The 21,136-nt window shown below is 49.4% G+C and overlaps 8 protein-coding genes across 8 annotated transcripts; 3 read left to right on the top strand and 5 right to left on the bottom strand.

Moving 5' to 3' along the window:
* Window positions 1-871: 871 nt before the first annotated feature.
* Window positions 872-2,335, top strand: N7503_003005 (mitogen-activated protein kinase HOG1; the record flags this gene model as incomplete). The annotated part of the gene is made up of 9 exons (XM_057062552.1): window positions 872-927; window positions 978-1,025; window positions 1,091-1,220; window positions 1,270-1,313; window positions 1,365-1,464; window positions 1,516-1,872; window positions 1,934-2,012; window positions 2,063-2,246; window positions 2,299-2,335. 9 exons carry the CDS (start codon window positions 872-874, stop codon window positions 2,333-2,335), a joined length of 1,035 nt encoding a protein of 344 aa, XP_056923467.1.
* Window positions 2,336-3,163: 828 nt separating this feature from the next.
* On the bottom strand, window positions 3,164-4,738 carry N7503_003004 (uncharacterized protein; the record flags this gene model as incomplete). The annotated part of the gene is made up of 1 exon (XM_057062551.1): window positions 3,164-4,738. The coding sequence occupies one exon, from the start codon at window positions 4,736-4,738 to the stop codon at window positions 3,164-3,166; it is 1,575 nt and encodes a 524-aa protein (XP_056923466.1).
* A 2,304-nt stretch (window positions 4,739-7,042) lies between these two features.
* sclB (uncharacterized protein) lies at window positions 7,043-8,749 on the bottom strand (the record flags this gene model as incomplete). The annotated part of the gene is made up of 2 exons (XM_057062550.1): window positions 7,043-8,095; window positions 8,186-8,749. The coding sequence occupies 2 exons, from the start codon at window positions 8,747-8,749 to the stop codon at window positions 7,043-7,045; spliced, it is 1,617 nt and encodes a 538-aa protein (XP_056923465.1).
* Window positions 8,750-11,789: 3,040 nt separating this feature from the next.
* Window positions 11,790-14,552, bottom strand: N7503_003002 (ATP-dependent RNA helicase DBP10; the record flags this gene model as incomplete). The annotated part of the gene is made up of 1 exon (XM_057062549.1): window positions 11,790-14,552. One exon carries the CDS (start codon window positions 14,550-14,552, stop codon window positions 11,790-11,792), a length of 2,763 nt encoding a protein of 920 aa, XP_056923464.1.
* A 407-nt stretch (window positions 14,553-14,959) lies between these two features.
* Window positions 14,960-15,876, top strand: N7503_003001 (uncharacterized protein; the record flags this gene model as incomplete). The annotated part of the gene is made up of 3 exons (XM_057062548.1): window positions 14,960-14,963; window positions 15,016-15,107; window positions 15,169-15,876. 3 exons carry the CDS (start codon window positions 14,960-14,962, stop codon window positions 15,874-15,876), a joined length of 804 nt encoding a protein of 267 aa, XP_056923463.1.
* A 271-nt stretch (window positions 15,877-16,147) lies between these two features.
* Window positions 16,148-18,158, bottom strand: N7503_003000 (MATE family efflux transporter; the record flags this gene model as incomplete). The annotated part of the gene is made up of 2 exons (XM_057062547.1): window positions 16,148-16,954; window positions 17,013-18,158. The coding sequence occupies 2 exons, from the start codon at window positions 18,156-18,158 to the stop codon at window positions 16,148-16,150; spliced, it is 1,953 nt and encodes a 650-aa protein (XP_056923462.1).
* Window positions 18,159-18,789: 631 nt separating this feature from the next.
* N7503_002999 (DUF202 domain-containing protein) lies at window positions 18,790-19,647 on the top strand (the record flags this gene model as incomplete). The annotated part of the gene is made up of 2 exons (XM_057062546.1): window positions 18,790-18,887; window positions 19,119-19,647. 2 exons carry the CDS (start codon window positions 18,790-18,792, stop codon window positions 19,537-19,539), a joined length of 519 nt encoding a protein of 172 aa, XP_056923461.1. The 3' UTR covers window positions 19,540-19,647.
* A 254-nt stretch (window positions 19,648-19,901) lies between these two features.
* idi1 (isopentenyl-diphosphate delta-isomerase IDI1) lies at window positions 19,902-20,876 on the bottom strand (the record flags this gene model as incomplete). The annotated part of the gene is made up of 3 exons (XM_057062545.1): window positions 19,902-20,137; window positions 20,190-20,528; window positions 20,636-20,876. 3 exons carry the CDS (start codon window positions 20,874-20,876, stop codon window positions 19,902-19,904), a joined length of 816 nt encoding a protein of 271 aa, XP_056923460.1.
* Between the last annotated feature and the right edge of the window lie 260 nt (window positions 20,877-21,136).

The following is a 21,136-nucleotide window of genomic DNA, read 5'->3' as shown; positions in this document are numbered from 1 at the left end:
AGGGATCCGAGTAAGTGCCGAATGAAAGCAATGGAGAAACGACCGTTGAACTCGTACAAGAGCTTCTCGATGTCGCTGCCCGTGCCTGTCGGGGAAGATGTTTGTGTGGTTTGCAGTAGCTTCGGGCTCACGTGATATCGCATGACAGAGATGTTTTACATACAGGCCTTAGACCCTAGGCCTTGGACCCTTGATCTCCCCTGTCTCTCCAAGGACTAGCATTAGGCTTGTCGTGGCATGTGTATCTGGTTTATTACCATGAAATGCGATAGATATACGACATCCCTGGAGCTTAAAATTTCGAGCCCGTAAGTTTTAAGGTGTACAATAGTCGGAAGAATTGCCTCTGAGCTTTATAGGAAAATCGGTCAGTTTGTACTGCACTACATAGAATCAAGAGCTTCAGAGGTTCATATTGTATTGGAACAAGAAACCTTGTTAACAGCAACATGATGTTTTGGAAGTTGCTTTAAACAAATGGAAGAATCTGACCGAGTGGGCGGGTAATTTCTCCGTCCAATAGACTCGAGACCCGCACCTCTTTGTGGCTTAGGCAATTCCGTAGATGGTATAGAATCGCATAAGTACGAGACAAGATGATCTAGAGAGCTAGGCTCGATACCTACACATGTAGTTCCTTTTTAATCTAATGATTCTACCCTCTGTGCCTGATGTCTACCGGGGGTCATGTGATGGAACAGAGATGAAAGTTTGATTGGCGCAAAAACCGGATTCGGGAGTCCACGGTAGCTTCAGGCTAACTGCGGCTGGCCATCACACGGCACATCGGAGTTGTGGGAATATTCACCCAGGCGAAGCAGTTTTCAAACCTGCCTTGTTAACCTGATTCAGGCTCTGGATCCCTCGGACCATGGCGAATATTATTAATCATCAGATTGGGGGATGCAGTTTCGACACCACCAGCAGGTCCGTGCCGTAACGCGGTCGGGCATTCAAATGCTAACGATAATTCACAGGTATTCGGCACTTCGGCTCGTTGGCGTTGGAACATATGGGCAAGTGTGGTATGCATGCCGTTTGAAGGACCTCATGGTCGTTGACCTGTTGGGACTAACAGATTGATTTCCAGTTCTGCTACCGATAATCTGACCACCCAAGCAGTGGCTATCAAAAAAATAGCAGAACCCTTTCAATCACTGGAGGCAGCGAAGCGAAGTTTTCGAGAAGTCAAATTGCTTCGACATCTCCGACATGGCAATGTAAGCTCCACTTTTCAAACTTTGATCATCATTAACCACGGGGTGACAGGTAATTTCCGTACAAGATATATTCGTCTCGCCCTTTGATGATTTGTAAGATTGATGCTTCAGACCTGTGATGCCCATCCACTAAGTCGTCAATAGGTACTTGGTGACAGACCTGCTGAGCACGGATCTTGCCCGTGTGATTCGGTCCAGACCCTTGGAGGATAAATATATCCAATATTTCTTTTATCAAATAATGGTAAGAATCGATTAAAATGCTGCGGGAGATCTTGAGGTTGACTTTTAGCAGCGGGGCTTGAAATATATTCACTCGGCCGGAGTAGTACATCGGGATTTGAAGCCTAGCAATATCTTGGTCGATGAAAACTGCGACCTTAAGATCTGTGACTTTGGTCTTGCACGAACGCTTAAGCTTTCGATGACCGGCTACGTGACGACAAGATACTACCGGGCACCAGAGATCATGCTTACTTGGCAAAATTATGGCGTCGAGGTGGACATGTGGAGTTCAGGCTGTATCCTGGCTGAAATGATCGAAGGAACGCCTCTTTTCCCCGGCAAAGACCATGCACATCAATTTTTAATTATATCTGACCTTCTTGGTTCAATACCCCCAGAGATCCTCCCACATATCTGTGCCGAGGGTGTAAGTTCTTAGCCATGCCGAGACCCCTGTTCCATATGTACTGACCTGTTCGTGGCTGCAGACGATGGAGCGCATTGCGGCTCTACCGCAACGCAAGAAGCAGCCATTTAGAACCAAATTCAAAGCTGCATCATTGGAGGGTATGTCTCTCTCAGACCGTAATCCATCATCTCGTGCTGACTTAAAATAGCTCTTGATTTTCTGGAAAAGGTGCTCGTGTGGGATCCAAGCCAGCGCATCAGTGCCACTGAAGCACTTTCACATCCCTACGCGAGTCTCTACCATGACCCAGAGGATGAGCCGGTAGCGGGTGCGCCATTCGACTGGACCTTAGTGACTGCAGAGTATTCGGTAGACATGTGGAAATATATGATGTTAGTATCCTCTGATATACCCCGCTGATGGAAGAACAGCTAACAACAGCAGATACTCGGAAATCATGAACCATCTTTCCTCTCCATGATGGCGGGGAGGGTTCTCTCTTATGTCTTTACTCGGCTGCTGGCAGCTTGTGTGGATTCGGGGCCACAGGGATGAACCGAAGTCCAACGAATGAAGAGTGATAAGTCTTGGAACGTGCTGGGGAGAGAAAATTAGGCAGATTGAGCGAATAGTGGTCTATCCATTATAACCTCTGCATCAACAAACCAGCGGCCAATTTGACTTTCAAGGCTGTAATTCATATCTAATAACATTGAAGATCCTAAAGCAATACATTTGGCATCCAAAACCTACAAATGTATCACTGACTTCCAACTTCCAATACACTTTCTTAGTTCCCCAAAGACTAGAAATATTCAAGCCCATCCGTCTCAACCTTCCAAACTCCCTCCTTTCTTCGCTGACTCTCAGGACTTGACAATTCTGGTCAACTTCATGCCCGATGAAGTAGTGTCAACTTGCATTAAACAATTCCAAATGGAAAGAATGACCTGTTTGAAGCACGGTTCTGCGGCAGATTCCACTTCCGATCCGCTGTTTGGGAGGCTAGAATAGAGGAGCCAGCCCAAGTCCGCACTCTGCGAACTGATTTAGGCGCAGGGAGATATCTTTGACGCTCCATATGATCCTCACAGATCTGTTTGCATTTGGTGTAATAACTTTTGCTCGGTTCATGGTTTAGAATTATCCTGTCCTTATGAGAAGGGTCAATTGAGGAACCCCCTCCTGATATAAGCCCAGCACAGTTTACACCGTCCTTTCTAATTTCACCTTTGCCCTCTGTATCGGACTTCCTCTTTTCGTCTAGATAATATATGTTAGCTTGAATGTCCATTAAACCAAGAGGCATTCAGAGCAGGGTGCTGGGAATGTAGCAAGTAAAAAGGTAAGGAATGCTAGCATGACCTTTTACAATTGCATTGCCCTTAAATATAGGCTCGACTGATCCGATGGCGATGCATAGAGTAGGGTCATACATGCAGAGAATCGAAAGTTTGACGACGAACAAGGGCAATTGCGACTCACCAACTTGTGCAGCTTTGCCACCTAGCTCTTTTCTCGTACCCCCTGCTTTCAGGGCTGATTTCCTACCCGTGGGAAGTTTTTTATAGTCTTTCTCTCCACCGCTAGGGGCTGCCGGAGAACCGGGAGTTTTATCTCTGGAATCTCGTGAACGACTGATCACACCAGGGGGGCCCAACGTCCCTTTCGTATGATGGCGCATTCTGGTAATCAACAAGTCGGTAGACTTGGCTTTGCTTTGACCATCACGAATGGCCATACTAGGACGCCAATACCTATTGCCAAAGTAGGGCTGGGGAGCACCTTCCATGAGAGGAGGTATTTTCGGCCACGCAGCTCCGGCTTCGGGTCCAAAGAGTTTCGCTTTTGGCGGCCCAGGGAGAGGTGGTAATGGATCTTCCACATTGGCGATGACGCTCAATTTCATCTGTTTGAGCAAAAGGCGGATTTCGGTTCGGCTTTGGTAATCATTCAATGCATCCTCGAGGCACTTATAGGCAAATTCGTACAGCTCCTTTTTCGTCAAGCCACCCCATGTGTCCTTTGTGCCAGCCTGAAAGTCCCAGTAAAGAATACCAAGACCAATGCTTGAATCATTGGACTTAGGGTGGCTATTGTGGTCGAGCCCGTGGATGATCGTTCTTTCTCGATGTGTTCGAATCAAGTCGAGTGCAAGGTTCCTGCCCTTCGGGAGGTCTGGTACGTGTTGGAACAGCCGCCATCGAGGAAAAGGCCCCTCTTTACCCAATGAGACCACAGGCCAAGCTTTACGCTTGCCTAGGCTGTCGGTAGCACGGAATTGCATTACACTCTTGCCATCAATTATAGTCGTGATCATTCCCTTTTCGCGTTGGGGAGGTACCTCCTTGAATCTCTTGTACTTTTGGATTTCTTCGAATTCCGCTGGCGCTCCACGCTTTGGATACCGACCTCCACCTGCGGTTATCCCCGGGTTTTGGATTCTTATTGGTCCCTGAGGTCTGGTCGCTGGTGGAAGCCATGCTGCCCCTGATCGGCCTGGCATGGTCCCCTGAGGTCTGATTGCAGTCGGAAATGTAGACTGAGATGATATAACCGGAGTGAGGATAAAGGAAGGCGACTTTAGGACTTGCGAGGCAGGTTGGACTAGAGATGGGAAAGGCGCTCGAAGGTCAGATGGAATCGTTGTCTTATATCGAATCTGAGCTGAAGCTGGAGACCTTTTCCCTGGACCTTCACCTTGGCTGATATCATGACTCTGAAAAGCTTTTGGTGGAGGGGGTGGACCCATGAATGAAGTTTTCGGACGCTTCTTATTTCTAGGGCCAGAGGTTATTTTGACGCGTTTGACTGGCAAGTCTTCTGTAGAATGATGGTTTTTCTCCGACTCAGGGTGTCTGCGCTTGGGTGATTGGGCTGGCATTGTGCCGGGTTGAATTGGGCGTTCTTTCTATTGTACCCAGTTAGGTTCGTGATGCCATCAAGGAAATGGAACATTCTGATGGGTTGGACTGTCACTCACTGTTTCGAAAGTAATCAAGGTTGATAGTAATGAGGTTTGAGGAATATTGAGATCAATATCAGAGATGGGGATGTTTATAACTGGCAAAACCCGGACTTCCAGGGTCCTTTGAGACTGCCCCGGAAGTTTAGTTACCCGAGAAAGCTGTGGGCTGATCTACACAAAGAAAATTGGCCAAGTAAGTATGGAACTCGGTATCTCTCTTTGTGCTAATATTAAATTTACATCGCTGTGAAATTTGTCTTATCTCTCGAATGATTTTGAGCGTTGCGGGTTGGGATACTTCGAAAAGAGTGTTGTCAACGCTGTCCAGGTCTAGGCATGGCCTCAACCTGGGAGAAGCGGTACGAGGGGGGCGAAACGGAGTTAAGAAAAGCAAGATTCAGACGAGAAAAAGTGAAAGAACAGTTAACAAAGATGTTTCAAACTCACAATAAATCTGATGTAACACAAATAATCTAGGAGATACAATCCTACCCTCCACAAGGGCGGTTCTGCACAAGCTGAGGAATGGATTATATGTTACAAAGCGAGCCTCAATCTAAACACTCTTGTAATAGTGAAGACTTATGTCAAAGTTTCAGAGGTTGGGCTTCTAAATATAGCTTACAAGGCTACAGCTCGAGGGTGGGTTTCATGGCCAAGATTTGAAAACAAAGCCTTCAACACCCGGGTAACTCTGGAATATCAACCTCTGAACAATTACACCATTCGTGATGTGAAGAGGTTATTTCCAGGGTATCATGAGTTGTAATAATCACCTTCCAGAGAGTCAGCATGTTTCCCCTGATGCGGAAAAACTTTAAGGCATAACCCAGCATAGGGCTCTTTTGAGCCGAATGACAGAATCAAGTCAACTGGAGACGTGTAATTTACGGAATGAGACCCATGAGATCTAGTTTTGAGGGCTCGATGTCGGAAATAATCGCCTGCATCAGCATTCAGAGTTCATGGCTCTGGAGGTGTCAAAGAGGGAAAAATTTGCTCGATGAAATCTTTGTGAAATATTAGGTCCGCAGTTTCCTACGTACATTTTGGGAGTGACTTTTCAAAAGAGGTATTTGGTTTGCTCTGGAATGTGAGCGTGTTACTTTGCCCATTGCATTTACCCGAAGTTCGGCGGTAGAACTGATTTCCATTTCCGGAAAAAACAAAGGAAGACTCTGGTGGGACGTCAATCATATGAGATTTGATCTGTGGTATTCTACTTTTATTCATAGTTGGAGTGGAGCGAGGTCTATGGTTACGAAGACAAAGGACAGGGGGACGCAAGAAGAAAAGCAACGAGTCCCGATGTTCGAACAAACAAATGGATGAGACTTCTTCATTCGAAGGCAGGAAATGAAACTCAAAGAAATTCCTGAGAATTAAAATTAGGGCACAGACCTTGATGGGCTGTCCTGGTTAGGATTTCCCATTCCAATGATCAGACCTGAAATTTTGAAATCGTGTGGACCACATGGTTTTCCAATATCTATGTTGATCGGGTAACATGAGTCTACTCGATAAGCATGCATACCGTGTCAAACAAGGCTGGGGAATACCAGTGACAAATTAAATTCACATGTGGAAACGTAATTTAAGAATTTAAGCTTAAAATAACCTAGCGCTCACATGAAACAACATCCGGAACTCGAAAAAAAGTTCCTCATTGTACACTGGTGTACAAGACATCTCTCTCCACAAGCATACATGGTCATATCTAGAAAACGGAGAGGGAAACAAAGGGAAAACAAGAGAAATCACGAGAATGCCCTTTGCCAATCCACGAAACGCCTTGCCATGTCTTCAGAAACACCTAACAATAGGGGGTACTCGCAAGAATGGAAAAGCAACAAAAGGAAATCGTCTTCCTGCACAAGTCAATCGAATCATTAAGAGAAGACCATTCAGAGGGGGCACAGATAACGCAAGGAAATGTAGAAGACAATGCAAAGAGTTCCTGCTGCTTGCGCACACCGAGATACACGACAGAAACAAAAACAAAACGAGAAAGAAAAACAAGCGCCACGCTGGAAAGGGTATATCGGTCACCTCTCGTAGGCCCTGCTACAAGGAATTGTAAATTATACAATACAAGACGCCTCCGGGGCAGCTGAGATTGAAATCGGGATTATTTGTAAGGGAAGAAGAGTCATGCAAACAAAGGAGATGGTAGAAAACTTGGCAGGTATTCTGGTATTCAGAACAACTCCCGGTAACGTATTAGCCGTTGACCATGTCATCTAAAGCCATTTTGCGGCGTTTGACTGGTCGGGGTTCAGGCTCAGGGTCGGATTCTGTGGTGGATGGAGCGGTAAGAGCTCCAATGGGTGGAGAATGGCCTAGTTGCAAAGGGCTTGAGAGGTCGATCGGACCGAGGTGTCGTGGAATCGGGTCGCGGGCCCCCGCCGTGGATGAGGACGAGCGTTGGTGACTGGGTGAGTGAGCGAACATGGAGTTTATGGGCCTCTGCGATGAGAGTGAGGCACGGGGGTCTCTGCGGTTCTCTTCTCGTCCAGTAGTCCAGATCCCAGGATAGGGATCGCTGAGTCTGTGTGCATGGTGAGGCACTCCTGGTGGTGGACCTGGGGGCGGAGGACCAGGACTTGCTGTGGCCTGATGGATGGGAGGAAGTCGCACGGGAGATTCTAGGTATGGCTCACGAGGTCCAGGTGGTAATCGGGGGTCTGCTATCGTAGGGTGAAGAGAGCCACTGGGAGACTCAGCGTATGGGGCGAAGGGAACTCCTGTAGGGTGGTGATGCTGTGGAGGAGAAGTTGGTGGGGGCAACGCTGGACCAGCATAAGCAGGAAACCGTCTGTCCATCCCAGGAGGCATAGGTCCTGCTTGAATCACCGGGTTGAATCCACTGGTCATGGGAACGAAGGCAGGCGGTGGGTGTGCCAATAATGCATCCGACGGCGCACCAGATGAAGAGAATGGTCGCCGAACTCCAGGGCTCTGTATTGCAGAAGCCGGATCCATCGGTCGAGTTAGTGGAAATACCGATGCTGACCAGCGCTGCTGTTGAGCGCGTGGTGCTCTCATCCCGGCTGTGGCGCCGGGAGAGCCCATGGCGTGTAGATCGGTCATCGGTCGAAGTTCACGGGATGATGTTGGCCGATGCAAGGTAGTCCGATGAGCTGTCATTGATGACTGCGACTCGGCCAGAACTGTTGGATGGTCTGTGTGCGTCGTATATGGTCGAATTGACGAGTCTTCTGCTTTCAGCGGGGGTCGTCCTCGTTTCTTATGCGTGACATCCACACAAGAAGCCTTGGATTGAGAGTCAGTCTTATTTCATATCGAAGAACTACCATCAAAACAGCAATCTAAAACTTTCAAAATCAAACGTCAGATACTCACAGCCTTGCCCGCAAGAACACATCTTCGACATGGGCGTGCTGGATCACATCCAAGATGCTTCTTTTTACAGTTCACACACGCTGATGCTACATGAGCCTTTGTCCGTCGGGTGGACTTTGGTGCTAGTGAGCGGCTTGGCTGTCCAGGGAGGGACGTTTCCAAGCCTGGTAATGGGTACTGAGGTGCCAGTGCTCCTGGTGGAAGTTGTGGAGAGCCAGCAAAGACAGGCGGCGGGTCTCCATACCGTGACCGGATCGGTGCCGGCAAAGGATCTTGAATCGCTGTAGGTAGCTGAGACGTAGTAAAGAGGGCTTCCCCAGCTGTTGTCACTGCAGGTAGAGAAGTCTGTGGGTATCGAGGCCGAGACTCCTCGGATGTCACCGCGGGCTCTTCGAGAGGCGAGCCAGACATAGATTGACGAGGGAGAGGAGCCCGTGGGCTGCACCCTCGAGCATTGGTCGACCAAGGTCGATTCAACGGAAACCCGTCTGGGCCCGAGTTGAACCGGGATTGTCCAAACTGAGCAGTAGTGAGGCTCGGTGGAGGAAGCACGAGTGGTTGCATCGGGTGTCAAGCAAGATCGAGGATAGTCCCACGGGGCAGCAAGTCCTCTATTCCCTTTCACTTCTAACACTTTCACTTCTTCCACTTCCCCTTCCACTTGTACTTCGTCTTCGTCTTCTCAATCGTCTTCTTCTTTTCCCTGTTGCTGTTTCTGTTCCGCTTCCGCGCTTTTCGCTCTCGGTTTCTATTGGCGTGATGCTCACAAAAAGGGACCACTAACTCTCGGTTCTGCACTTTGGGGCAGCATATCTGACGAACGAATCCCTGGCAGCCTGGACTAGGAAGGGGGAAAATTCAAGGTCAGCGGTGTAGGGGTTGGGCAAGAAGGTTCAATATCCGTCATCCAGCTCCTTCGAGGACCACCCAAGCTTATAATCGATTACTAGAGAGATCCGCTATTGGAGGAGTCAGAAAATAGACTGCATCGATCAGCGGGAGATTTCCAGATCATGACAGCAGGGTTACTCATAGCCGCGCATGTCTTTCCCCTCCCAGGGCGATGTATTGCAGGATGGCGGTCGATCATCGAGCTAGGATCAAGGTGCAGGAGTAACGCCCATTGTCAAAGCCCCTCTCTTGCCCCCGGTCTCCTCTTTTTTTTTTCCATAGGGGGGTTTTCTTTTTCTTTTTTTCTTTTCTTCTCCCTTTCTCCATTGGAGTCAATATTGGTTTGCTTGTATTTTTCTCGGATTTTTCATTTTTGTTTTTGTTTTCATTTTTTTGGGCCCCAACCACACCTTACCTCCTGTCTCGGTTCACGCACGTTCAATGCAGCATTGCAGTATGAAGCCCAAAAAGGTAATAAAGGGAGAGGAAATGGGGGTTATTTTTTTTTATTCCAAACTCACCTTGAGAATTCAAAAGATCACCCCAACAATAAGGACGTTGATCTCCCCTGATACAAGGCAGAGAATAGGGAACGGTCCAGGAGAAATCGAAGTCTTTTCCCTAACTTAGAGTAGCACACCCGACCTGCGGGCCTTCAGGGCTTATACCAAGTGAAGTGGGCGGGTCCTGGGTACAAGGAAGGAAAGTAGTGGTCTGTGCAAAAAGACACTAGTAGCTGATAGACTTGATCTCCGTTCATGGTAGATCTTCTCAAATAATGGAGTGCCCAACGGTACGGTACTGGTGGAGTAGATGGAAGGGCGGAGTATTTCTGGGTTTTATGCTATAGAGATTTGGCTTTTTTCCCTCCTATGCCCGGAAAAAGAAAACGAAGCTCAAAGGAAAAGAAAGAAAAAACCAGATTGATACCAGAGCTGTACCGAGTAGTTCTCCTAATCGTGGGGTGTTGTGGTGGGTAGGGTTAGGGGGGGGTTCTCTGGCTGAAGTGGCTTGCATTAGATGGGGAAAGTGACAGTGACACCTCTCAGTAAAGGGATCAGATTCCCGCTAGAATGGAAAGGGTAAGCCTAGAGGGAATCATGAATAATGGCACGGAGGAATAATTAGTTTCTCCTCAAGAGGGGGCACTATTTGGCGCGATACCAATCAGACCGAGGACGCAAGGCGAGGGATTGACGGATCGACGTCGGCGCCCGCAGCCATTGCCAATAGTCGGGCTCGGCAATGAAATGCACATTCCGTTTGGCATGCACAAAGTACTTCTTGGCACAGCACATGAGAAAATCCATCACACAAGAATCAGGTGTTGATCATCGTCTTACCTTTCGGGGAGGACGAGGCTAAATTCCTGGAAATTCCAGCTTTTGGATCCAAGGAACGAATCAGGGGGAAGAGTTAAACCGGAGAAAATCAATAAATACAGGGAAAAATCGAAAAATCGAAAACAATAAATCGGAAAATAAGCAATAGAAAAGAGAAAACCAAAAATTAGGGGCAAAAAAAAGATAAAACTAAAAACGAAAATCAAAACAAGATAAACGAAGATAAAAACCCCCGAGAGTCCAGACTGTAGAAAGTCCAGACGAGAACCCAATGATCAGGTGGTTCCCCGTATCGATATGCCACTAGTTTACTACCGTGCTCTATTATTCTCCGTAGATTCATCGACTCGATCCCTTTTTGTTTTGTTTTTCTTTTTATTTTTTACTTTTTATTTTTTACTTTTTATTTTTTTGGTTTTTATGCTCCGTTGTACAAGGGGTTACTGTTACAGTCGAGCCCAACACTGCAGATCAGGGTCGTGGGAAGTCTTATGGTTATGAACCATGAGTCGGACAGCTGCAGGGGGGGGCAACTTGGGGGGTTTTCTATCTGTGGTTAGATCGACAATGGTTCGTGAGAGTGATATACCGATGACGAAAGCTTGGTTAATCAATAAGCAGAGGGGGCTTTCCCTGTCGTGATACCCCCCCCCCCCCCCCTTTATACACTGGTTACCCCTCCCATTTCTCTGTTACCTACTTACTCGGGATTTGAGGAGGGAGAGTCTCTATACACCGGTTCGGTCCCTTATTTTCCGGGGCCTCCGTGAAGCGCAGAATGATCACAGCGCATGCGCATTGCCCATCCCTTGAAAACTGCAGGGAAAATCCCAACGTCATTGACAGGTGAAGGACAAACCAATCATAATAAACGGGAGCTGCCGAGGACGAGCGGCTCTCCTGAAAGGGGCAAGGGGGTTCAGTATGTGGAACATGCGGCACGCGGAGCAGTAAGGGGTCTGTCACCCCGTTCATGCACGAGGGATTCAATAGTGCGAACCATTCTCCTCTTCCCCTGAAGTGGTATGACACGGGAGAAAATCCGGGAATTTGTCATGAAATTCGCCGGTAAACTAGTCCATAATTTGATTCTGAGGAGAATATTCAAGATTCTAGCCCAACGGTCATTTCTGTTGATCTGCCCTCGGCTATGATTGGATCGGGGTGCGGGGATAAACCCATCTCTACACACGAGCTCTCGCAGAGCTCAAGCTCAAGCTCAAGCTCAAGCTCAACTGTGGGTCTGTCACTTCACCAGTCTGAAGGGGGAAAAAGTACATTTTGAATTTTGAAACGTAATATGTGGTATCTCCGTACATATAAGATGTAGATATAGATCAAGGTTTACAAAAGACTCCCATTTCTCTCTATCACCGCTTCTTCTTGGATGGCCGTCCATTCTTGTCACGACGTTTCTGTTGCAGATTGCGCGCCTTGCGGATATCGTCGGTCGAACGAATCTCACTCTTGCCACCCGAGCCGGCACCTTGTCGTTCGCGGGCTGCCTCGTTCTTCTTCTTCATCTTGTCGTAATCGCCACGTAGGGGATCGGCGCGCTTAGGCGCCCGTTGCTGCGTGTGCCGGAATCGGCCACCACCCCGGGGACCGCCTCCACCACCACCACGGCCACCAGGTCCATTGAAGACATCTCCAAGGCCAGGGTTCTCAGCCTCGCCCACACGAGGCATATTACCCATGCGCTTGCCCTTCTTCCAGCTCTGGAAACGACCACTGCGGAAACTGGCGGCAATCTTGGCACCACTTTCACCGCGCACCAATCTCGTGCCCTTGGAACCATCCTCGTCGTTTTGCCGGGCCACGTACTTCTTGTGTCGCTTGTCCCAGCGCATGGTGGATCGAGGCTCTCCAAACCCACGCTGACCTTCGTCGCCGTTGAGATCCATGGTCGCACTGCGGGAGGCCTGAGTGAAGTTCTGGTTCGTACCAGAGTGAACACCGTAGGCCCGATCTTCTGCGAGGTCGGTATTGTTGGGCGTGTAACCCATGAAGTAGTCAGAATTCTGGAACGAGGTCGTCATTGAATCTTGGGGTTTGTCGTGCTTCTTCTTGGGTTGAGAGTAGGCGGAGAAGGTGACCTCCAGATCAGATTCGTCGGCCTCGGACATGTTGTCACCAGCAGCCTCGGGAATGTCCTCGTCGGCGGAGTCTATCTCTTGGTCTGCTCCAATGCCAAGTTCGTTCAACTCCGATTGCTCCTTAGCCTGGGCGCGCTGCTTCTTTTTATCCACCGTTGTGCGGAGCCGCTTGATCGTTTCCATCGCGGGATTTTCCTCGGTCTTGCCGCCACGTCGGTTGTGCACCTCGAAAATGGTCTCATTGGGCCGGAAGCCACCAATCTTGGCCAGGAGCTTCTCCCGTTGGGCCTCCAAGTCACTGGTCTGGTCATTGAAGAGGGGATGAATGGTAGACCACTCTTCTGTGGCCGTGACCTGCTTGGCTCGCTTGGCACTTTCGAGCGATGCAGCATTTCGAGTACGCATGTATAGTTTCTCACCTCGCGTCGCCACCTGGCGCTGCAAAATAATATCATGCATCTCCGCCAGGACTTTGTTGACCCATTCGCAGCTGCGAGAAAGGGCATCTCTTGGGAGCGATCCAACCACGACATCCTCGGCGAAATTGACAGGGCCAGAGTTACGGCCTAGCTTGAGTGGTCGCCCAAGGAAAAGTTGAAGGTCCAGCATATAGGGGGCATCCGAGTCCCGGACGAGACTGTAACTCCATCCCTTCTGGCCGGCACGGGCGGTACGACCAACACGGTGGACGAAGATCTTGGGTTGTGAGGGGAAATCGTAGTTGATGACATTGGCGAGAACCGGGATATCGATACCACGGGCGGCCACATCAGTAACAACCAGGATGTTGGAAATGCCTCGTCGGAAATTCAGAACCTGGATCTTTCGTGCAAGTTGATCTAAGGAACCATACGCGTAGGAGGTGGCAAAGCCGGCTTCCTTCAGGAGAGAGTAGAGATAGTCAACGTGATGCTTCGTAGCGGCAAAAATGATCGTCGAGTGTGCAGTCGGCGATTCCTTGTGTGGTTTGGACTTCCCATCATCCCTCTTTCGCTTGTTGGGAAACCTTGACGGAGGACCTTCCTCTTTGAATCTTTTGGTGACTTCGGTGTCGCCCGTAGGCATCTTAATGATATCGTGGAGAATATGCAACAAAGCTCCTTCCTTATCTGAAGACTTGACGGAAAAGAATGCATTCTGCAGATCCGGTGAGATTTTACCCTCAGTATCCAAGCGAATCAGGGTTGGCTCCTGGAGACCAGCGCGTGCGAATTCGACGAGGGATTTGGGCAGTGTTGCAGAAAACAGAAGAGTTTGTCGGGTTGGGGGCAGGCCGTGCAAAATCTCGGTCAATTGCGCGGCGAAACCCATCTCGAATAGTCGATCAGCCTCGTCAAATACCACGTAGCGGATACTCGAGAGATCCAAATCCATCTCGACCTGAAGATGCAAAAATCGACCCGGTGTTGCGATCACAATATCCGGGTTGCCGGCCATCAGTCCAAACTGCTCTTCCAAACTGTCACCACCAACTAGGAGAACTGATCTCAGGTCGGTTCCACGTCCCATTTCTTTCACTACCTTCAATGTCTGCAGAGCCAGTTCGCGAGATGGCGACAGAATCAGTCCGCGGGCTCCAAACTTGGTGCTATGGCTCTTCAGCTTCTCGATCATGGGGATGACGAAGGCAGCGGTCTTTCCAGAACCAGTTCGAGCCATTCCCACCACATCCTGGTCCTCCATAATCACTGGGATAGTCTTGCGCTGAATCGGAGTGGGGACGGAGAATCCTTTACGGGTGATGGCCTTGAGCAGCTTGCCATTAAGACCCATTGCTTGAAAGCCACCACCTTTCTTCACAGTCCGGCCCTTGAGATTGGATCCTTTTCGGTTGGCAGAGGCCTGCTGTGTGGCAATGAACGCTTCATCACCATCATCATCGGCGCCAAGAAAGTCGAGGTCCTGTGTCGGGGTGGGCTTCTGTTGGGACTTTGCGACACCCGAGTCGGAGTCGGAGTCATTGTCATTCTGGAAAAGCGCACTTGTAATGTCAAAGTCATTCTCTGATAAGGCGGGGGAAGCTTCGCGACGAGGCATTATTGCGGGTTTGAGGATGTCGAGACCCAAGTGATGCCGATCCGGCGGAAAAAAGAAGTAGATGACGACGTTACAGATCAATCGGTATGGTTGGGAGAACAAGAAGAGAATTTAAAAGAAGAACACAGAGACAAGACTGTGTCAATCAAAAAGAAAGTCGACCAGGCTGTATCCAAACCCGGAAATATTAAAAATACTTTCCAGAGCGATAGAAGATTATCGATTCTCACCGCAAAAAAAAAATCTCAAAATCTCCAAATCCGAAAGGCGGTGAGGCCGTGTTTCTTTAGGCGGCAAACAGTGCAAACAAAGTCCCCGCGACGCGTGCTCAACACGCTCCCGATTGAGTAAAATGATTTTACAGCAACTCTCACAGCACGCATAGACAACACACAATCACACATATCATGGGTCGGTCACTCTTGAAATTGGTACCTTTGACCAGTGTTGACAAATATGACAGACGGTGCATCCAAAAATTACAACCCCTATGGGGGTGCAGGTGGAGGCGGCGGCTTCATGTCCGGCGAGACTAATAGTCCTTCGGGGGGCAAGGTAACGAATGAATCGTGATTTGACGTGTACGAGTACTCTGCTAACACGGAATCGAAATCAGAATGGCGGTGGTGACAACAAGACTCTCCGTCCTGTCACAATTAAGCAGATCAACGATGCGACCTCTCCATACCCCGAAGCTCCCTTCCAGGTCGACAATGCAGATGTCGCCAATGTGCTTTTCATAGGCCGGGTGCGCAATATCAGCAAGCAGAGTACCAACATCACATATATTGTCGACGACTATTCAGGCAGAGTGGAGGTCAAGAAGTGGGTTGACGCGGCGTACATGGACATCGATGAGACGAAGGGCGACATCCAGCTCGGCGTATATGTCCGTGTGCTCGGCGCTATCAAGTCATTCGGCAACAAACGATACATTGCTGCTCACAGCCTCCAGCCGGTGACTGATGTCAATCAATTTTTCTGCTCTATGCTCGACGCTACAGCCGCGCACTTGTTCTTCACTCGGGGCCCCCCTGGCGGTAATGGTGGTGGTGACGGCGGCGCTGGTGGCGCGGGGGTGGATGGAGGGGATAACTACAACGGCCACGACAGGGTCCTTTCAAGCCTGAGTCCCTTCGCGAGGGATATGTACAATCTTTTGAAGACGGAATCCCATGATGCCACCGGTCTTCATTTGCAGACAATTGCGTCGAGGCTGGGCCTTCCTGCCATGGATATTGGCAAGGCCGGCAATGAGCTTCTCAACGCGGGTCTGATCTTTTCTACGCTGGATGAGGAAACATGGGCTATCCTCGACTATTAGTTCCCCTCCCCATAGCAGTTCTCCATAATCTCATTGTGTAGAATTTAAAATGATATCATGATTCATCTGGTCGCAACCCGACCGTAGCTGGTTCTCACTTCTAATTTGCTCTAGAGCAAAACTGATATCGACTTTAATCTTAAGCCCAAACGCCAGCTCTGGAGGCAGCAGGGGGAAAATATAGGTATACACTAACACAAACAGGGTCTTCACCAAAAGCCTTCGTGGTAAGTACAGCTGGGTAATCATTGGATACAAGCTCCGGAATAGCCTAGGTTAGCTCATTCCGCTGCAGAGCCTCTTCGACCGAATGCTCCCAACTTATCCGAGTAATGAAAATCGCTTCAATTGCAGAGACAAGCAGGAGTGCCAACGCTACACCGGTCCAGAGACCCATGACCCCCCAGCCCAGCCAGAAGGTTGTCCCCATGCTGATCGGCATAGCGATGACATAGTAACAGAAAAGCTGGATATAACCACCGATCTCCTGGCGGCCCAGACCACGAAGGATGCCATTACAGTTGGCAGCTAATGCATCGAAGAGCTGAAACGCCGCACACAGAGGAAGTACTTGCGCCACCAAGTCGACGACCTCTGGGTCAGAACTGAAGAGTCTGGGGATATAGGAGCGTAAACTGGAAAGTAAAACCATGTTGAACAGCCCGACGATCGTGGCTCCGCAGAAGCTCACCTTGGCCGAGGTCTTCGCGGCACCAACCAGCGTGGCACCGATCAGATTGGCAATTCGCGTGCTACCCGCAATGGAGAGGGGGAAGGGGATCTGCCATGTGATACTGGAGAGAGTGGAGAGGATAGATTGTGCAGCCAGCTCGGTGGTGCCAAGGTAGCTTGATGCCAATGTGAGGACTTCAAAAGCCAGACATTCGGCTTCCACCATGATCAAGCCTGGTAGTGCAAGGCGGATCATGGGGCCCCAATTTTGGAAAGCTCGCCTGGAGAAGCCGCACCAACACTCGCTGCCAACAAAGAAATAAGCGTAGATAAATAGGCCTATGGGGAGGAGAGTCTCCGTGATAGCAACTGCAATGGGCGCACCGATAAATCCCCATTGTAATTTCTGAGCATGTCCCTATTAGCCCTTATCTGTTGAGGTACAGGAAGAGTCGTCAACTTACCCAGACAAAAAACCAATTCATGAACGCATTCAAAGGCGCGCAGAAAATCAGCACGTAGAGAGAAGCTGAGAAGACGCCCTGGGCCTGCAGGTATCGTTTCCCGCTCTCAAAACACGCATATCCAGGAGTACCTAGGAGGGCCACCTTCAAGTACAGACCGGCCATCTTTGCCACTTCTGGCTCGGGGACGATCTTGGCGAGGATATGCTCAGAGAAGTACCAAAGCACGGCAATGGGGATCGTCACAATCCACAAGAAATACACCATGCGCAACATCTGTAGACCCACCAGCTTCCGCTTGCCTGACCCATACGCCTGGGCACAGAGAGTATCCAAGCTTGTTGCTAGACCTGAAAAGACTGCATTTCCAGTGATACTAACGGTCATGCTCGCCAGGCTGACAGCCCCCAGCTCTTCTTTGCCTAAATGACCTATCGTAAAAATGCTGGCGACCGTCAGGGAATACTGCAACAAGAATGTGACCATCAACGGTAGGGAGTATCTAGCGATGACTTCCGTTTCCCGTTTCCAGGTGGTGTTAATTAACCCTGCGATCACTGCTTCTTCCCACTTTCGATCGATCTCCTCCGGGCCCATCTCATTGTCACCGGAGGCCAGTAAGGCTGTGGCCTCGGTAGGATCCTGTGCCGCTCCACTGCCTCCATGTGTTGATGTGGTCCGGACGGAGCCGTACGGCTTTGATGAACTTGGGTGCACTTGTCCCGGAGAGGTAGAGAATAGACTGCTCAGTTTATGCGACAGTCGTCGAGGTCTCTGCGCGATCGGAATGACATTATTGTCGCCTAACAAAGCGTGTTCTTCTTGGATCGCTTGTTCACGTTCACTGTGGGTCAAGGGTTGGTAGTCGCCGTGGGCGGGAACGGTGGTGGCGTGATTGACGGTGGTGAAATAGCCTGGCCGGCGATAAGACCCGGCCAGCGAGTGCGGGTTTGTCCCGGCATAGCTGCTTGATGGACGCACAGTCGAGGACCCTGAAGTATCGGTGGCAAAGGAATCATCATCGGTGTAATGGGCTAAGTCGCGAGAAATGGCAGCTTCCGCGATTGGGGAACTGGAGGTGAAAGACCGACCAAACGGGCTTTGATGCTCGGCAGAGTCCGCGGAGTACACATTGCGGGGCGGCATGATGGGAGAAGAGGGCAAGAAAACCTTTTTTGAATTTTCTTGTTTACAGCACCTTCACCATGATCTATAGGGAAGCTCTACAACCCTAAAAACAAAGAGAAGGAAGAATGGGAAGCTCGAAAAGATTATAAATGAAACCTTGGAAATGTAAAGTGGGGGGAGAACCACTTTGACCGTTTTAGTGCCGGACTTAGCGCTGTTCGATAGGATAACTTGATAGGACGATAGGATGATTGGTCTATAAGTCTGACCAATTGCTTTGCCAAAGCTCAAATAGGGAGGTCTAAGCAGAAAGGTTAGACTCTCACAATATTGAAATGACTCAACGCGTTCACCTCAAAGACGGAGGGACTCCGGCAATTGGGATGACCCACATCTGTGCACTATTCACTGTTCACTGTTCTTTGGTTACCCCCTCATCTGACAACGATCTGGCATTGCTTGTGGTAGATGGGAGTATATCTCTTGGTGCATATGTATCCATGCATGTAATCTCGAAAGAAGATCTTAGATCGCTGTGATGTCATCGAGTTAAAAGCGGTCTAGCTGGAGCTGTCACCTGATGCATGTCTCCTGATCCTCCACATTTTCCATTTCCTCATTCAAAAGATTTTTCTCTCTCTAGGCAGAAATGGCGCGACCTAATGATAGCAATGCGGCTTTTAGCTTGCGGGGACCGTATAATCCGATTATCAATCCAACACATTGTCGACCCGCGTTGGTGGAAGAGTAAGTCAAAGCTACCAGTACTGTGGCCGAGCTCCATGACCATTCCACTGTTTTTTTTTCTTTTGATCTTCCTCTATCTCTATCTCTATATCCATCTCTCCCTTCCCTGTCTCCTTACCTCATTCACCTTCCCATTCTCAAAACTTCGGCTTGCAAGTTCGGCTTGGCTTAATTTATTCAAGATTGTTATCTCCGCGCACGTGCTTCGCATTTCCCATTAACTTAATATAGCCATGTCGAAGATCAACACCATATTCTCTGCTCCCCGCCCATCTTCGGTGCCCTTCTCTTCGAGAATACCAGTTCAGATGCGCGTGATCACTGTGCTAATGAGCGCACCTTTCTGTCATGGCTGCGTCTGTCCATGTATCTGGCAGTGGTCTCGCTAGCCATCATCATCTCCTTCCATTTCCGAGAACAACCCACTGTCCTGGAACGGCGAATGGCCTTGCCCCTCGGCATCGTTTTTTGGGTTTTGAGCATCACGTGCCTGGCTAACGGGTTCGCCAATTACGCGCGCACGGTCATGAAGTACAGTCGCAAGGCCGCGTTGGTTCAAAGTGGCTGGAAGACCCAGGTGGTTTTTACGGTAGTTGGGACGGTGATTCTGGGGAGTTGCATCTTATTCCTGTCCACGGATCAAACGGGGTAGCTGGATTTGCGAGGCTGGCTTTGAAAGTGACATTGGGTTTGTTGCATTGCATTGTATCTATTCTGACTGTCTTTTAGCGGTGCATTTGCGTATATCCAGCTTCTTTATTGACATTTTTTTCTGGCTCAAGCAAATTGAACTGATAATACGAGACTACAACGAAGTATTCTGGAAAGGGTAGATACCTTTGGGGGGGGGGGGGGGGGGGGGGGTAATCCCCAAATGACTTGAATTAAGATCTTATGTGCCGAAATATGGAAATATGCAGGTGATTGGAAAACGAAAAGGTATCAGGCCAATGCATCAAAATGAAAGCTTATGGAGAGACAAGTGCCAGCACAAAGTGTATTCATCGGCCAAGCTCACATCCGGCGGATCTCCTTCTCACCCTTGTACTTGTCAAGGGCTGAGGTGCCGAGGTGGCTCCACCACTCAAACAACATGGAGTTGCAAATCAACTTGAACCACGGAGTGAACTTCAGGTCGGTCTGCTTGAACATCTCCTTTAACTCGTCGGCGGAGACGTAGCGAGTGTCCCGCACCTCATTCGGACTTGGCTCCAGGTCAACGTCCGCTTGAATAAAGAGAATATAGTCGACTAAATTCGGGTTAGAAAAAGAACTTTCACACCATCCAATGGCCAGACATACCTTCATGCTCTCCCCACTTGCCATCACTGGGGGCCTTGTAGTGAATCCGGGTGAAAAACTCAAACTTCTCCAATGGCACTTGCTCGGCCTTAATACCCAACTCGTGGCCGAGCTTCCGCTGAGCAGCGCGCTTCACACCCAACACGGCAGCATCAAGCTCAGCACCAGTCTCTCCAGGAATTCCAAGAGGATGGGAGCAGCAGGTGTTGGTCCACATGTCCGGGAAGGTGATTTTCTCGGTGGCGCGCTGTTGGAGCAGAAGGCGATTGTTGGAATCGAACAGGAAAACGGAAAAAGCGCGGTGGAGCAGACCCTTGTCGATGTTGGTCATCAAATGGCCTGTGGAGGAGGAAGAGCAATGTCAGTATTGATTCTTGGTTATCTGGTGTAGTTGATTACCCCTCCTTGGATGGACTTGTGCCAAAGTTGGGGTTGTAATAACTGACAGATCTTCTTGCTGGCACTGCCGATGGGTCGGTCATTGTTGTCCAAGACAATGCACACCTCGTCCATCAAGCGAATCTGCTCCTCGTCATATCCCTCAAGTTCAGTGCCTTCGCGCGCGGAGTTATTGTTTGCAGTGGGTAGAATATCCCGAGCCAGCGAGGTGTCAACCTCGGGAAACAGGGTAGCCACATTGTCGGCTGTGATCTCCGGTGGCGCAGTAATTGTTGTAGTCGCACTCATTTTGGCAGCAATTGAATACTCTATAGATTCAAGGAGAAGATAAAAAAACGAAATGCGGGCGGTATCACGGGGCCATGTGCTCAGGGCGGTAATGATCTGCCACTCGTTCTCCATTCTGTACGAACATCACAACACGGGTGGGGCAATGTCGAATGCATTCATACAGTAATCTCGCATGATTTGATTATTCGTTCTACAATTGGCTGTAATTGGTTACTCCATAAACATCACTGCCTGCACAACCAACCCAGGCCCGGGTA

Source organism: Penicillium pulvis (genome assembly GCF_028828015.1).
Source record: "Penicillium pulvis strain IBT 33274 chromosome Unknown contig_1_segment0_segment0, whole genome shotgun sequence".
NCBI classification, from domain to species: domain Eukaryota; kingdom Fungi; phylum Ascomycota; class Eurotiomycetes; order Eurotiales; family Aspergillaceae; genus Penicillium; species Penicillium pulvis.
This window is presented reverse-complemented; position numbering and strand designations above follow the sequence as displayed.